General features: G+C 42.1%; 1 protein-coding gene across 2 annotated transcripts in view; it reads left to right on the plus strand.

Moving 5' to 3' along the window:
• The window catches only part of LOC140730348 (mucin-4), a 96,000-nt gene extending 86,718 nt beyond the window's left edge, over positions 1-9,282 (plus strand). For both annotated transcript variants that reach the window (XM_073050638.1, XM_073050640.1), the window contains 3 exons: positions 1,306-1,428; positions 6,500-6,647; positions 9,148-9,282. In XM_073050638.1, coding sequence (XP_072906739.1) covers positions 1,306-1,428; positions 6,500-6,647; positions 9,148-9,256 — 380 coding nt within the window. In that variant the 3' untranslated portion in view covers positions 9,257-9,282. The remainder of the gene's footprint in view (positions 1-1,305; positions 1,429-6,499; positions 6,648-9,147) is intronic.
• Positions 9,283-15,346: the final 6,064 nt, after the last annotated feature.

Genomic DNA, 15,346 nt, shown 5'->3' on the forward strand with positions numbered 1-15,346 from the left:
CCTAGATGATCAATTTGTGTATAATATCCTTTCACCAGGCATGGCAACCTGGATCCAACTCAGCTTCACAGATCTATTTTCCTGTTGTCTGTACAGATAAAAAGAGAAGAAGGACTCAAAGTTCAAAGTAAATTTATTACCTAAGCACATACTGTATATGTCACCATATACAACCCTGAAATTCATTTTCTTGCAGGCATACACAATAAATCCAATAACTATAATAGAATCAATGAAAGACTGCACAAACAGGGCAGATAACCACTGTGCAAAAGACAATAAACTGTGCAAGAAAAAATGAAATAGTAATAATAATAAGAACAATAATGAATGAATAAATAAATAAATAAATAGATAAGCAATAAATATCAAGAGCATGATATGAAGAGTCCTTGAAAGTGAGTCCTTTGGTTGTGGGAACATATCAGTGATGGGTGAGTGAAGTTATCTGCTCTGATTCAGGAGCCTAATGGTCGTGGGGAATAACTGTTCCTGAACCTGGTGGTGTGAATCCTAAAGCTCCTGTACCACTATTTTTTGTTCAAGGACAGTGATGCAGCCAGTCAATATACTCTCCATCACACATCTATAGAAGTTAGCCAAGGTGTAGATATCATACCAAATCTTCACATACTCCTAAAGAAGCAGAGGTGCTACTGTGCTTTCTTCGTAATTGCACTTGTCTGTTGGGCCCAAGACAGGCCCTCTCAAACGATAACAAAGAGGAATTTCAAGTTGCTGACCCTCTCCATTTCTGCCCCAATGAGGACCGGCTCATGGACCTCTGGTTTCCTCCTCTTGAAGTCAATAATCAGCTCCCTGGTCTTGCTGACATTCAGTAAGAGGTTGTTGTTGTGGCACCACTCAGCCAGGTTTTCAGTCTCCCTCCTATATGCTGATTTGTCACCACCTTTGATTTGGCCTATGCCAGTGGTGTCGTCAGCAAATTTAAATATGGCATTGGAGCTGTGCTTAGCCACACTGTCATAGGTGTAAGGTGAGCAGAGCAGAGAACCAGGTGCACAGCCTTGTGGTGCACCTGTTCTGATGGGGATTGTGGAGGAGATATTGTCGCCAATCTGAACTGACTGGGCTCTGCAAGTTAGGAGATCTCACAAAAAGTTTATTTTGCCATTTAATCTGTGCTGTAAAGGTTTTGCTTGTAAAGAGAATATCAAACAGAATACTGGCATAACCCTCCATTCTTCTTGAACTAGCACCAAATGATTGTTTATGTCTAGCTAAACTATTGGTTTAATGTTGCCGTACATACTAAAATAATTTTGCTTTTCATGTCTTTTACAGACTTAAATGAATGTGCCGGTGGAGAAGCAGTTTGTCGTGGAGCTGCACTGTGCAAAAACACATATGGTGGTTACAAGTGCATTTGTAATGGAAGTGCTGAATTGGAATCCCAAACATGCTACAGTACGATCTTAACCTTTTGAAAGATATGTTATATAAAACAATTGAAAGGCAGAGTTGAAAATTCATCCTGTTAACTTAGCAGCTTGTTTGAACAAGTATCAGCTTGCATTGCAAGTAATACAAGTAGCTTATCTTTCCAGTTCAGTTCCTCAGTTGTTTTTGGTGTTCCAGTCTGATGAATTAACTGCAGCAGTTGTCCCCTAACGTCCAAAATAACACACTTTTCAGTTCCACTCGTTACAGAAAGTTTTTAGAGGGTGCAGGGGACATCAAAGACAGCAAAATAACACACTTTTCAGTTCCACTCGTTACTGAAAGTTTTAGAGGGTGTAGGGGACATCAAAGACAGCCAAAGAAAGCGGTGTGGCTTGGGACATGGAGATCCTGCTGACTTTGGGGGAAGAGGCTGGATAAAATTCATGGTTCAATCTTGCCTATTGTCTGAATGGCCAGCATACAGGAGGAATCCCATTAAGGGGATGCCACAACTTGCTATACCACTCCAGAAATCTGCCCGATGGCAGAATATTGTTCAGGGAAATGTCAGTGGCTCTTGGAATAGGAATCAGCCATGATGCCACCCTTGCCAATTCAGCCACTACTGTTGCTGGGTTGTTACTGAGCCATTGCGTTATCACTGATGGTGAGATGATACTATAAAAAAATGGGCTGCCTTGATCAGAAGTTAATTTGTTAATGAAACAATAAATGCAAACTTAGCAGTTATTTCCTGTTCCTAATTACACCTGAGCAACTATACTGCATTGATGGGATTCAAAGTTAGATTTTTCCATTAATGTTCCAGGCCTCTGAATAATTATCAGATAACCTAACTTCCATGCCTTTAGCTCTCTGGAGCCAGGTACAGCCTAATGAACGTGAACCAGGGGTTCACAGACCCCTCAGTTAATTGTAAGACCCTGTGGCTGAATAAAGGTTGGCAACCCCTGAACAAAGACAGGGAAAGGCATGTGGAAAACATGAACAAAGGAGAAGCATAACGTGATTTAGTTGATGCAATTTTTCATTTTACTGAATGCTTGGAAAATGTTTGAGTAATATATTATTCATTTGTGACCAAGGGATTCTAAAAACAAAGAGCTGATCAATGAAGAAAGGAACAGAAACAGGAAACTGTAGTTCTTTGCTTCCTGGGATGTATGATCACAAGACTGTAAGATATAGGAGTGGAATTAGGCCATTTGGCCCATCGAGTCTGCACTGCCATTTCATCATGGCTGATCTATTTCCCTCTCGGCTTCAATCTCCTGCCTTCTCCCAGAAACCCTTCATGCTCTGACTGACTAAGGACCTATCAACCTCTGCCTTAAGGTGGTGTGGGCAACTCAGTATTTTATGCTCATACTAAATTGCAGGATGCTTGATGTTGTTACCAACTCTAGTACCGTGTGAGATTGATTCAGATTCATTTATTGATTCTGTACAGAGAAATGCATCATTTGCATTAACAACCAACGCAACCTAAGGATGTGCTGGGGGCAGCCCACAAGTACCGCCACACATTCTGGTGCCTACATAGCATGCCCACAATGTCCAGCAGAACAACACAAGCAATATCAGCAACAAAAGCAACAAAACAAGGACAACAAATCAAGCCCCTTCTGCCCCTCCCACCCACTCACACAGACAAGCCTCCAGCCTCGGCTTCCTGACCTGGACTTGCAAACTCACAGGCATTAGGCTTCCGTTTCCAGACACGGGAGCCCATGGGGTTTGACCACCGGGCCTTCACTTTCAGGCTCGGCAACTCCAACAGCAGGACTCGCTGATCACTGGTTTTTGAGCTTCAAACCCTGGACTTGCACAATCCTATGAACCAGGACTTCTGGCCTTGGGCTGGGGGGCGGGGGTGGGGGAGATCACCAGCCGTTGGCCACAGGGCCCACCTACAGCCTCAGTCATTGAACACAGTGATAACTGGTCTTCATCTCAGCGCCTGCTGACCCAGCATCTGTCCACAGGGATCTCCAGCATGGAATGTCCTGACCTGGGCTCTGGCACCTGCTCCTCACTCTTCATTTACTGCCCCTCATTGCCTCCCTTTCCCCTAACTCCCCACACTGCCCCCAAAACCATCCCTATGAGCCTGAAAAACAACAGACGTTGCAGCTCAGCACAGTGCCATCTTGACTGGATGTCTAATACAAAGTATCGGAGATGAGCTTAGCCCGAATAAACAGACCTCACATCAAATTTGTTTTCATCTGTTCTTGTGCAACAGGACTGCATGAAAGCAACAAACTCTTCAGCTTGTTCATAGCATGCAGGCGTTGCCAAACTATTTTTCCAGGTATTGCGGATCATGCTAAGAATGTCCAGGAGGCTGGAGACAAATCAGCGACCTTGCACCAGAAAAGCTGTGTGATGTTCTCCAATTCATGGACATGATCTGTCGACATCAGAAATGTTTATAATTGTTCATATCTTGCTATGAAATGCCAGCAAACGTACACACACTTCATAAGACCATATGATACAGGATCAGAATTAGTCCTCACCAGTGCTTTATAAAGTCTCAACATTACATCACTGCTTTTATACTCTAGACCTCTCAAAATGAATGCTAACATTGCATTTGCCTTCCTCATCACCAGCTCAACCTGCAAATTAACCTTTAGGGAATCCTGCACAAGGACTCCCAAGTCCCTTTGCACCTCAGATCTTTGTATCGTTCTCAAACTTGGCTACAAAGCCATCGATTTCTTCATCCAAATCATTAACAGATAACATAAAAAGAAGCCGTCCGGATACAGTCCCCTGTGGAACACCACTAGCTACAGGCAGACAACCAGAAGAGGCTCCCTTTATTCCCACTCTTTGCCTCCTGCCAATCAGCCAATCCTCTATCCATGCTGGCATCGTTCCTGGAATACCACTGGCTCTTAATTTGTTAAGTATCCTCACGTGCAGCAACTTGTCAAAGGCCTTCTAAAAATCCAAGTACACAACATCCACCAATTCTTCTTTGTCTATCCTGCTTGTTATTTCTCCAAAGAATTCCAACATATTAGTCAGGCAAGATTTTCCCTTGAGGAAACTGCAGAATACTGTCTTTTGTCATGTGCTTCCAAGTACCCCGAAACCATACTCTTGACAATCGACTTCAACATATTCCCGGTCACTGAGGTCAGATCAATTGGTCTACAATTTTCTTTCTTCTGCCTCTCTCCCTTGAAGAGTAGAGTGATATTTGCAATTTTTCAGTTCTCTGGAGCCAAGCCTGAATCTATTCTTGAAAGATTATTACTAATACTTCCACAATCTCTTCAGCCACCTCTTTCAGTACCCCGGAGTGTACACCATCTGGTCCAGGTGTCTTATCTACCTTTCAGTTTCTCAAGAACCTTCACCCTCGTAGAACCTGTTACGTACCCCATAATGGGTTAAAAAGAACTAGCAGAAATGGACACACCTGGAGTCTGAGTCCTCTGTTATAAACTCTATTAGTAACTACATGAATAAAGTAATATAAATCAAGATAAGGTAAACAGATTAGCAGAGTATATGGATATATAAGTGAGTAAATAAAGTTCCCAAGCTTCCCAGCTCAGGAGGTTAGGTGATACAGTCTTATGGTGGTATGATAATCAGTTCAGTTCTGAAATTTGAGTAGAGTAAAGTTGGAGAGAGAGAGATAGGGAGTTGGTTTGTTTTCCCAATGCCGATGCCGATGCTGATCCTCCACATCGTCCTTCTGCTCCCGAAACTTATTTAAAGTCACCAACTTGTCACCACAGAAACAGGAATGCCGGTTTTCCACAGTGAGCTATCAACCCAGGCCAGGGTTAAACACACCAATAGCTCCCCACTGATCACTCCTTTGTCCAGACTGTGAGCAAAAGCCCCACCCTTGTCATGGGCACACAAAGCTCACCAGCGTCCTCCTTGCCTCTGGCGTCGTGTGTCTCTTGTGTGTCTGTTTAAAAAGTCAACTGACCTTGTATATATCTCACAAATGTGGAACACGAGCTGTCCATCATATAGTTCCACCTTTCAGTTTCCAAGGCAACTCACAGACTTTCTCTCTCTCTCTGCTGCTGAATTAGCACACAAGCTGTTTGCTCCCTCTCTCTCTTGTTAAAGGAACAGTCCACTTTAGAATAATCCTTAAGATCTCGTCACATGCCTCCTGATACTCTCGAACTTCTGGCATACTGCTTGTGTTTTCCACAAGACTGGTGCAAAGTATTTTCAGTTCATCCATCATTTTGTTGTCCTCCATTACTATCTCTGGAGCATCATTTTCCAGCAGTCCGGTACCTACTCTCATCTCTCTTTTATACTATATGTATCTGAGGAAACTTTTGGTATCGTCTGCAATATTATTGCTTCACTTACCTTCGTATTCCATCTTTCCCTTCCTTATGACTTTCTTAGTTGCCTTCTATTGGTTTTTAAAAGCTTCCAAATCCTCTAACATCCCACTAATTTTTTACTCTATTACATGTCCTCTCTTTGGCTTTTATGTTGGCTTTGACTTGTCAGCCACAGTTGTGTCATCCTGCCTTTAGAACACGTATACATCTTTGGGATGCATATATCCTGCACCTTCCAAATAGCTCCCAGAAATTCCAGCCGTTGCTGCTCTGCCATCATCATGTTCTTTGCTAATCAATTCTGGCAGCAGCTTCGTTCCCTTTACTCTGCTGTAATACTGAGAATCCGATTTCAGCTTCTCCTTTCCAGATTGCAGGGTAAATTCTATCATATTATGATTACTTGTCACAAAAGGTTCCTTTACCTTAGGCTCTCTATAATCAATTCCAGTTCATTGCACACACCTAGTAGGATCACCGATAATTTCCCTTCATAGTGATCTACCAGTGAAATGGCAACTTCCTATGATCAAAACTGCACTGGTTTTGACCACATGTGACAGACTCAAAGCTCTATTTAGAGGAAGAATTCTGATGGAGAGAGAAATATCTTTTAAAAATAATTTAATTGCATTCCACAGCAAGAGAGTTAAAACTGCTATTATTGATAGTAAACTGTTTTCCAATATGATATATTTACATAAAACTTTTACTTCTCTTTTACACACAAACAGGCAATGCCACAGTCACCACTGGTTCAAAGTACATCAACTATAACCGGTTGTTGATAGGCCTGGTATTGGGACTAGGAATCCCAATAATCCTACTCCTACTGGCTCTACTAATTTTTTGTTATTGCATTAGAAGGAGAGTAAAAGCTGAGTAAGTATAATCTGACCAAATAAAATTCATTTCCATAAGTCCAAAGAGAACTATAAATTATCTTTGCAGGAAATTGTTAAGCATGTAGATGTTGAATTTATACGCTCATCCATCCCATTCGCTAGCACCATCATATGAAACCACTAACCTCCTGTGTCTCTCCCAAACACCACTGACCCATTTCACATCTGGGGTGCGCGATGATGCCCTGCACCAGATTCAACAACAGGCTATCTATCCTCACCCACACAATCAAAATTATCACATGTTTGATAGCCACAGCTAATTAGCATATTCCTCAGTGGAAAAAGGGGTAAACGGTGAAGTAAGATCACTGAAACCGCCACACTTAGAATTGATCTAGAATTAATTATCAAATAGTAGCCAATAGGAATGAGGACATTTAGCATAATTGTGAGAAGGCAATTGTTAAGATAGCAAAATTGCAAAGATACAATATGTCAGGCAGTACTTGTTCAACAATGCACAGTTCTCAAAAGCATTTGTAAATTCAGATTTTTAAATTAAAATTCAAAGGAAGGTATATTGTGGGAGCAAACTATAGTGCTTGCAAAGTATAGGGAAAAGGGGGGGAAAGTACCTAGGTTATGGTATCAAAGACGGGATCAGAAAGGAGAGTTTTGAGGACATTTTTGAAAGGATTGCTATCTAGAGGCCATTTTATCTCATCAAATGGAAAATTTGGGAATGTAGAACATAGAAAATCTGCAGCACATTACAGGCCCTTTGGCCCACACGTTGTGCTGACTATGTAACCTACTCGAGAAGCTGCTTAGAACTTCCCTACATGTCAACCACATTTGTATCAATGAAGTGAGATAAAAAGGTAGCATTTGATACTTCTATGAGCTTAAGAAACTGGTCCCGGACTTTGAATAACTGTTATGGTCCGGTCCGTAGCCTGCATTCCGGGTCTTGGTCCGGTCCGCGGACTCCGGACCCCAGGTCTTGCAGCCGTCCCTCCTGTCACCCTTAAGCCAAATAGGATCATCTTGGCTTGAGAAGGTGCACCTGTTGCCTATCAGCTGGCAGGTGGATATAAGGGCCTCTGGGACTGAGCCTAGGTTGGGGGGTTGTTGTTGTCCTCGTCGTCCTGTTTGCCTTGCATGAGCTGGTTTGCCATGCTCTGGGGGGTTTTGTTTGTTCCAGTTGTCCTGGCTTGGAGGGCCCACAGCTTCATCCCCAAGTTCTGTGAGTCACCCTGGACCAAGTTCCCTCCTGATCCCTTGCCTCTGTCGGTTAGCAGGCTGGACTGCTGTTGCCCAGTGGGGGGGCTCTGTCCCCTTCCTACCTCTCACCTCTAATGGGTTGTGCCTGTTACCTGCCCAAATGTGCTGTGTCTTGCCTGGGCCTCTGTGTTCCTGCCTGGGAGGCGGCGCTGCCTAGGAATTTGCGGCCCACCCTGAGGTCTCTGCCCCTTCCTACCCCTTGCTCCCTACAGGTTGTGCCCACACCTGCCCAGGTGTTCTGTGTCTTGCCCGGGCCTCTGTGTTCCTGCCTGGGAGGTGGCCCTGCCCAGGAGTTATGTGGCCACCCAGGGGGCTCTCCAGCCTAGCCACGGACTCCGGGACCCAGCCTAGCCATGAACTCTCTCTGAACCCCAGGATTACCTCTTTCGCATGCCCTGGTCTCTCCATTTGGTTCTATCCTTTAGTTATTCCTGTCCTGCCCCTAGTACTTCAGTACCTACATCCTGCACTTGGGTCCAGCCTCCTGTCCCCTTGTGACAATAATTGCAGTAAGATGTGGCATGTAGATATTGAAGATGAGAGGAGAAACCTTTATAAATGACAAAATGTCTGTGCTGAATTACATTAGTGCGGAATTAAGACAGAGTTGTTTCTGAGACAATGGAGAATGAAAGGGCCAGTGGTTTGAAATATATGCAATAATAATCTGAATTATTATTCACATTTCCAAAGCAAGTACATTCGGTACCATACAATGATCAGAACCATTTAACAATGCTCATTTCTAAAATATCTGCAATAGTGTACAACTGGTAAATCATATATTATTTCATGTTATGTGACTACTATTAAAATCCTATCTGGTTCACTCATGACTTAAGGGAAGGATATCTGCTATTCTTACATGATTGTGCCTAAATGTGAATCCAGACAAACCAATATGATTGATTCTTAAACTGCCTCCACAGTTTAGAGACCAGTAGCAATGGTCAATAAATATCAGTATTACTATTGACATCTAAGGACACAGATGTCACCACATGCATTTCTCAAAAAAAGTATAATTCACAAACATAATCTAAAAAGCAGGCAATATTTAAATCTTAAAATACTATAGTTCTCATGCAAATTTCATGATGCAGAATTTCCAGACACCACAAAATTATCAATTATGTTCAATAACCTGCAGGATCTAAAGGCATTTAATAATGTAATTCTCTAATGCATTTTATATGAACTGCTAATTTATCAAATTTTAATAACAAATTGTTTTCCCCTTGTGTTTACAGCATTGCTACAACATCAAATGGATCTGTACCGCAAGGGAAATCACTAAAACCTGATTACCATGTTGAAACTCTTGTCTATAATGTACATCATCTACCTTCATATATATAAGATAAAACTTGCAAATACATCTGAAGAAACTTGAAAATGTTCTATGGAAACAAATATTAAAGAAATATAATAATTTAAAGTTTTTAGATGTTTTTATATGTAATTATTTAATGTATATATTTACACAGTGGGACAGAATAGTTATTAATAGAACTATTTAGATAATTAAAGCAATCACTTCCAAATTTTCTGTGTTGTCAACCTCCTGCAAATATTAAATGACGGCTTTGGTCCTCCGTTCAATCTTACATTCATCCCAGTAGCCATAACAGCATTGAATTTCACAAATTGGCTTTAACCTGCATCTTTGTTCAAGTTGCCCTTTCAAGTATTCTAGATGACTTTACTCTGGGGTGTAGTTTCCCTCTACAATCTGTTCTTTAATAAATTCCTGGCAAATCTTCCAGATGTTCCTGTCAGAATTCAAATTTCCTTTGTACTTGTTTCAAAGTTATGAGAACTTCATATCTAGCTAATATTCTTCTGACGTGCCAGTTATCAAAGGTTCACAGAAATTTAGGATTAGTATTACATTTTAATTTAACCACAATAGCTTGGTTACAAAACCAAATCCAATCCAATGCCTTTGTCACTTGGGAATTGGATAGGAGCAGGCCCTAGGATTTGTGGTCAAGGGAAAAAGCAAAGTGTTGGGGTGGGAGGAAAAAGGTGATGACTGGTGCAGAGTTTGAAAGTCAGAGCAGAGAAAGGCACAGGCCAGAACTTGCTAGAGGGCTTGGTTTGGTGAAAAGTTGGTGTGGATGGGTGGGGAGTGGGGAGGAGGGCCAGTGTTGCATCAACACAGAGTTTGGACAGATCATTGTCAGTCACAGCAGAGCTGACCTCACCTAGTCTTTGTCACAATGTTGCTTAGTGTCTAAACTGTGAAACCTGTTGCACCTATCAGGCAATCTAAAACCTATTATAGTTGTACTCACAGATTCTAACCTTACAAATAACGTGTCAGGTTCCTCCAACACAATCTCTGGGTACGTTCTGTCCTACTGGCAAGATTAGGTGGTGCCGTACTGCTGTGCCAGGCAGAAGGGATTAACCTTGAGGGTCTCTGCAGCAGTCCACACAAGATGTTACGTTGAAATCAGGTGAAACACAGGCAAGAGTATTCCAATACCAGTTACAGCCCTTCCTCTGTTTACGAATTAGTGTTTCTCCCAGTGGACAGACTTGAAAGAAATGGTGAAATTTGCAAGTGCCACATAATTTAACCGGGGGAGAAGACCAAGAGTCACTTCATATTACTTTCACTGACTAAACCAGCCAATTCTTTAAGAAACAGCTACCAGACTGTGCCTGCAATAAACAGTGGGTAAACAAGTACCAGGTAACGGTCGACTCGATCTCATCCTTGTCCAGTACGAAACCGGCTGAAGCGATCAAACCTGAGGCTTGTCCTCACACTGAGGATGACTCCCTGTGGTGCTGCCAATCTGCTAGATGATTCAAAATCACAACCCCACCTGGCGCCAACAATCATTCCACAGTCAAAGTCACTCAGATCACATTTCTTCTCCATTCTGATGTTTGGGTTGAGCAACAAATGAACCTCTTAACCATGTCTGCACGTTTTTATACATTGAGTTGGTGGCACATGATTGGCTGATTAGATATTTCCATGAACAAGCAGGTGTACAGGTGCACCCACTACAGTGGCCATTGAGAGTATACACAATACACAGTATTGATTTATTAAGACTATTTTCACAGAATCTTCCAAATATGCAGATCCTATCATCGAGGGCAGCAGGTGTATGAGAATACTTCCACCTGCAGATTCTTCCTACAAACTACACATTATCCTACGTTACACTTGTATCATTGTATCTTTATCTCTGTCAGGGATAGTTGCTGAAGCTTTCTGTTCAATGGTATTGTGGGAGTATCTTCACCAGAAAGACTGTACCAGTTCAAGAAAATGACTCAAGACTATATCGGGATTGGACTGCCACAAAACGAACTAAGAAAGGGCTGGAGGTTCATATGTCGGGGCAGAAGGCAGATTGATGTTTACATAGGATGGTAGTTAGCAGATTAATTGGCAGATGGAGTTCAACCCAGATAAGTGTGAGGTGGTTCATTTTGGTAGGTCAAGTGTAATGGCAGAATATAGTATTAATGGTAAGACTCTTGGCAGTGTGGACGATCAGAGAGATCTTGGGGTCCGAGTCCGTAGGACGCTCAAAGCAGCTGCGCAGGTTGACTCTGTAGTTAAGAAGGCGTATGGTGTATTGGCCTTCATCAATCGTGGAACTGAGTTTGAGAGCCAAGAGGTAATGTTGCAGCTATATAGGACCCTGGTCAGACCCCACTTGGAGTACTGTGCTCAATTCTGGTCGCCTCACTACAGGAAGGATGTGGAAGCCATAGAAAGGGTGCAGAGGAGATTTACAAGGATGTTGCCTGGATGGGGAGCATGCCTTAAGAGAATAGGTTGGGTGAATTTGGCCTTTTCTCCTTGGAGCGACGGAGGATGAGAGGTGACCTGACAGAGGTGTACAAGATAATGAGAGGCATTGATCGTGTGGATAGTCAGAGGCTTTTCCCCAGGGCTGAAATGGCTAGCATGAGAGGGCATAGTTTTAAGGTGCTTGGAAGTAGGTACAGAGAAGATGTCAGGGGTAAGTTTTTTACGCAGAGAGTGGTGAGTGCGTGGAATGGGCTGCCAGCGGAAGTGGTGGAGGCGGAAACAATAGGGTCTTTTAAGAGACTCCTGGATGGCTACATGGAGCTTAGAAAAATAGAGGGCTATGGGTAAAGCCTAGGTAGTTCTAAGGTAGGGAAATGTTCGGCACAGCTTTGTGGGCCAAATGGCCTGTATTGTGCTGTAGGTTTTCTATGTTTCTAAAGAGTTTATATTTCCCTTTAAATTGCTATTCTAGAAAATCTCTTCTGATGCTTCTTCAATGCATTGATTTCCTTGAAAAAAGACCAAAACTGTTCTCAATACCTGAAGTGTGATCTTATTAAGTTAATATTCAAATTTAACAATAATAATGTAAGGTTAAAATAATTTGTTTCAGTAATATGGTGTGCACATTAGTTTGCATTTAAGATGGATTTTAATTTATAAACTTTTTATTTTCTTTTTGTCTCTTTAGCTATACTCTACTTCTCTGTTTCATGCAGATGGTCCCTTAGAACCCAGCTTCTCTCTGTTGTCCCTTCGTTATTGATCTTTAAGTTACAGACAATTATGTAGAAATTGTTACTTTCCTCTCTTCCTTTCCTTCAATTTCCATCTGCTCATTCCTCCCTCCAGTTTGCATCAAGCCTCTTCACATAGATATTAATGTATTATTGTGAAATGCATCAGTTTTGAGTTTAAGAAATAGGAATTCACGTTCAATGTTAAAATTCCTCCAGCACTATTCTATTTACCGTTGAATTTATATGTATAGCTGTTAATGCCAGTGATCATCAACCTGCACTGCACTATAACCCCATCCATCCAATTGCTTTCTATATTCACTGGTACAACAAGTTGGATTACTTGATTTATTCGGTATCCTCTTCCTTCCGTCTTTACTGTTATTATTTTTCTCTTCATTTGTCTTTTCATGTTTACTTTCAGGGTTCTTTGTGACAACAGAGACAATTCATCTACTCAGTACTTAGGACCGATTAGAGATAAAAGTGGGAAGATGTGCCTGGAGGCTGTGGAAGTGAGCGAGGTCCTCAATGAATACTTCTCTTCAGTATTCAGCAATGAGAGGGAACTTGATGACGGTGAGGACAACATGAGTGAGGTTAATGTTCTGGAGCATGTTGATATTAAGGGAGAGGAGGTGTTGGAGTTGTTAAAATACATTAGGACGGATAAGTCCCCGGGGCCTGACGGAATATTCCCCAGGCTGCTCCACGAGGCAAGGGAAGAGATTGCTGAACCTCTGGCTAGGATCTTTATGTCCTCGTTGTCTATGGGAATGGTACCGGAGGATTGGAGGGAAGCGAATGTTGTCCCCTTGTTCAGAAAAGGTAGTAGGGATAGTCCAGGTAATTACAGACCACTGAGCCTTACGTCTGTGGTGGGAAAGCTGTTGGAAAAGATTCTTAGAGATAGGATCTATGGGCATTTAAAGAATCATGGTCTGATCAGGGACAGTCAGCATGGCTTTGTGAAGGGCAGATCGTGCCTAACAAGCCTGATAGAGTTCTTTGAGGAGGTGACCAGGCATATAGATGAGGGTAGTGCAGTGGATGTGATCTACATGGATTTTAGTAAGGCATTTGACAAGGTACCGCATTTTAGGCTTATCCAGAAAGTCAGAAGGCATGGGATCCAGGGAAGTTTGGCCAGGTGGATTCAGAATTGGCTTGCCTGCAGAAGGCAGAGGGTCGTGGTGGAGGGAGTACATTCAGATTGGAGGGTTGTGACTAGTGGTGTCCCACGAGGATCTGTTCTGGGACCTCTACTTTTTGTGATTTTTATTAATGACCTGGATGTGGGGGTAGAAGGGTGGGTTGGCAAGTTTGCAGATGACACAAAGGTTGGTGGTGTTGTAGATAGTGTAGAGGATTGTCGAAGATTGCAGAGAGACATTGATAGGATGCAGAAGTGGGCTGAGAAGTGGCAGATGGAGTTCAACCCGAAGAAGTGTGAGGTTGTACACTTTGGAAGGACAAACTCCAAGGCAGAGTACAAAGTAAATGGCAGGATACTTGGTAGTGCGGAGGAGTAGAGGGATCTGGGGGTACATGTCCACAGATCCCTGAAAGTTGCCTCACAGGTAGATAGGGTAGTTAAGAAAGCTTATGGGGTGTTAGCTTTCATAAGTCGAGGGATAGAGTTTAAGAGACGTGATGTAATGATGCAGCTCTATAAAACTCTAGTTAGGCCACACTTGGAGTACTGTGTCCAGTTCTGGTCGCCTCACTATAGGAAGGATGTGGAAGCATTGGAAAGGGTGCAGCGGAGATTTACTAGGATGCTGCCTGGTTTAGAGAGTATGGATTATGATCAGAGATTAAGAGAGCTAGGGCTTTACACTTTGGAGAGAAGGAGGATGAGAGGAGACATGATAGAGGTGTACAAGATATTAAGAGGAATAGACAGAGTGGACAGCCAGCGCCTCTTCCCCAGGGCACCACTGCTCAGTACAAGAGGACATGGCTTTAAGGTAAGGGGAGGGAAGTTCAAGGGGGATATTAGAGGAAGGTTTTTCCACTCAGAGAGTGGTTGGTGCGTGGAATGCTCTGCCTGAGTCAGTGGTGGAGGCAGATACACTAGTGAAATTTAAGAGACTACTAGACAGGTATATGGAGGAATTTAAGGTGGGAGGTTATATGGGAGGCAGGGTTTGAGGGTCGGCACAACATTGTGGGCTGAAGGGCCTGTAATGTGCTGTACTATTCTATGTTCTATGTTTTTATCCATTTCAGTTTAACCTCCACTAAGGTTAGTTTACTCTTTCCTGAATTCAGAGTAAGGAGATTAGGGTAATTTGTATAAAGGTATCATTTGTAGGAAGGTAAAGTTATCATTGAACAGGGTATAAGATTGTGATTTCTGGCTATCTTTCAGTGGGAGAAGATAGAATTAAAATGAAGGGGAAAATAGATTAGCAAAGACATAGTTAAAGCACCAAGCTCCAATAAATGAGTAGTAATCTGCAAATTTATGATATTCATCTTTGATTACATTATCACCAGTATTTTATGTGCATGTATAGAGGGTGTTCATTAAATTGGTAATGACTCAGCATTGAAGTCAGTTCTGATATAACTCTTAATTATAAAAATTCATGGATAGCTATACAGTGTAATCATTTACCTTGTAACCAAGATCTGAACTGTCCATCAATTAAATGACATAAAGATGACATATTAATGGATTTAAAACTCTAGATTAAGGTGCCCCCCCTTTACAACAGATGAATCAATAGCTTGTTTTACAAACCTTGTGCACATCAGTTTTATAGCTTTAGTGGAGGAAATTCTTCAGAGCTGCTTCTGTAGTTGGAAGTGTGGTTTCAATCCCATTTATCGTTTCTAGTTTTATAATAATAAAAGCTGTAAAACTGAAAAACACGGGAAGAGCTGAAGTTCCTGTTATAATTTATGATGAGCTTTGAG

Source organism: Hemitrygon akajei, chromosome 7, assembly GCF_048418815.1.
Source record: "Hemitrygon akajei chromosome 7, sHemAka1.3, whole genome shotgun sequence".
Classification (NCBI taxonomy): Eukaryota; Metazoa; Chordata; class Chondrichthyes; order Myliobatiformes; family Dasyatidae; genus Hemitrygon; species Hemitrygon akajei.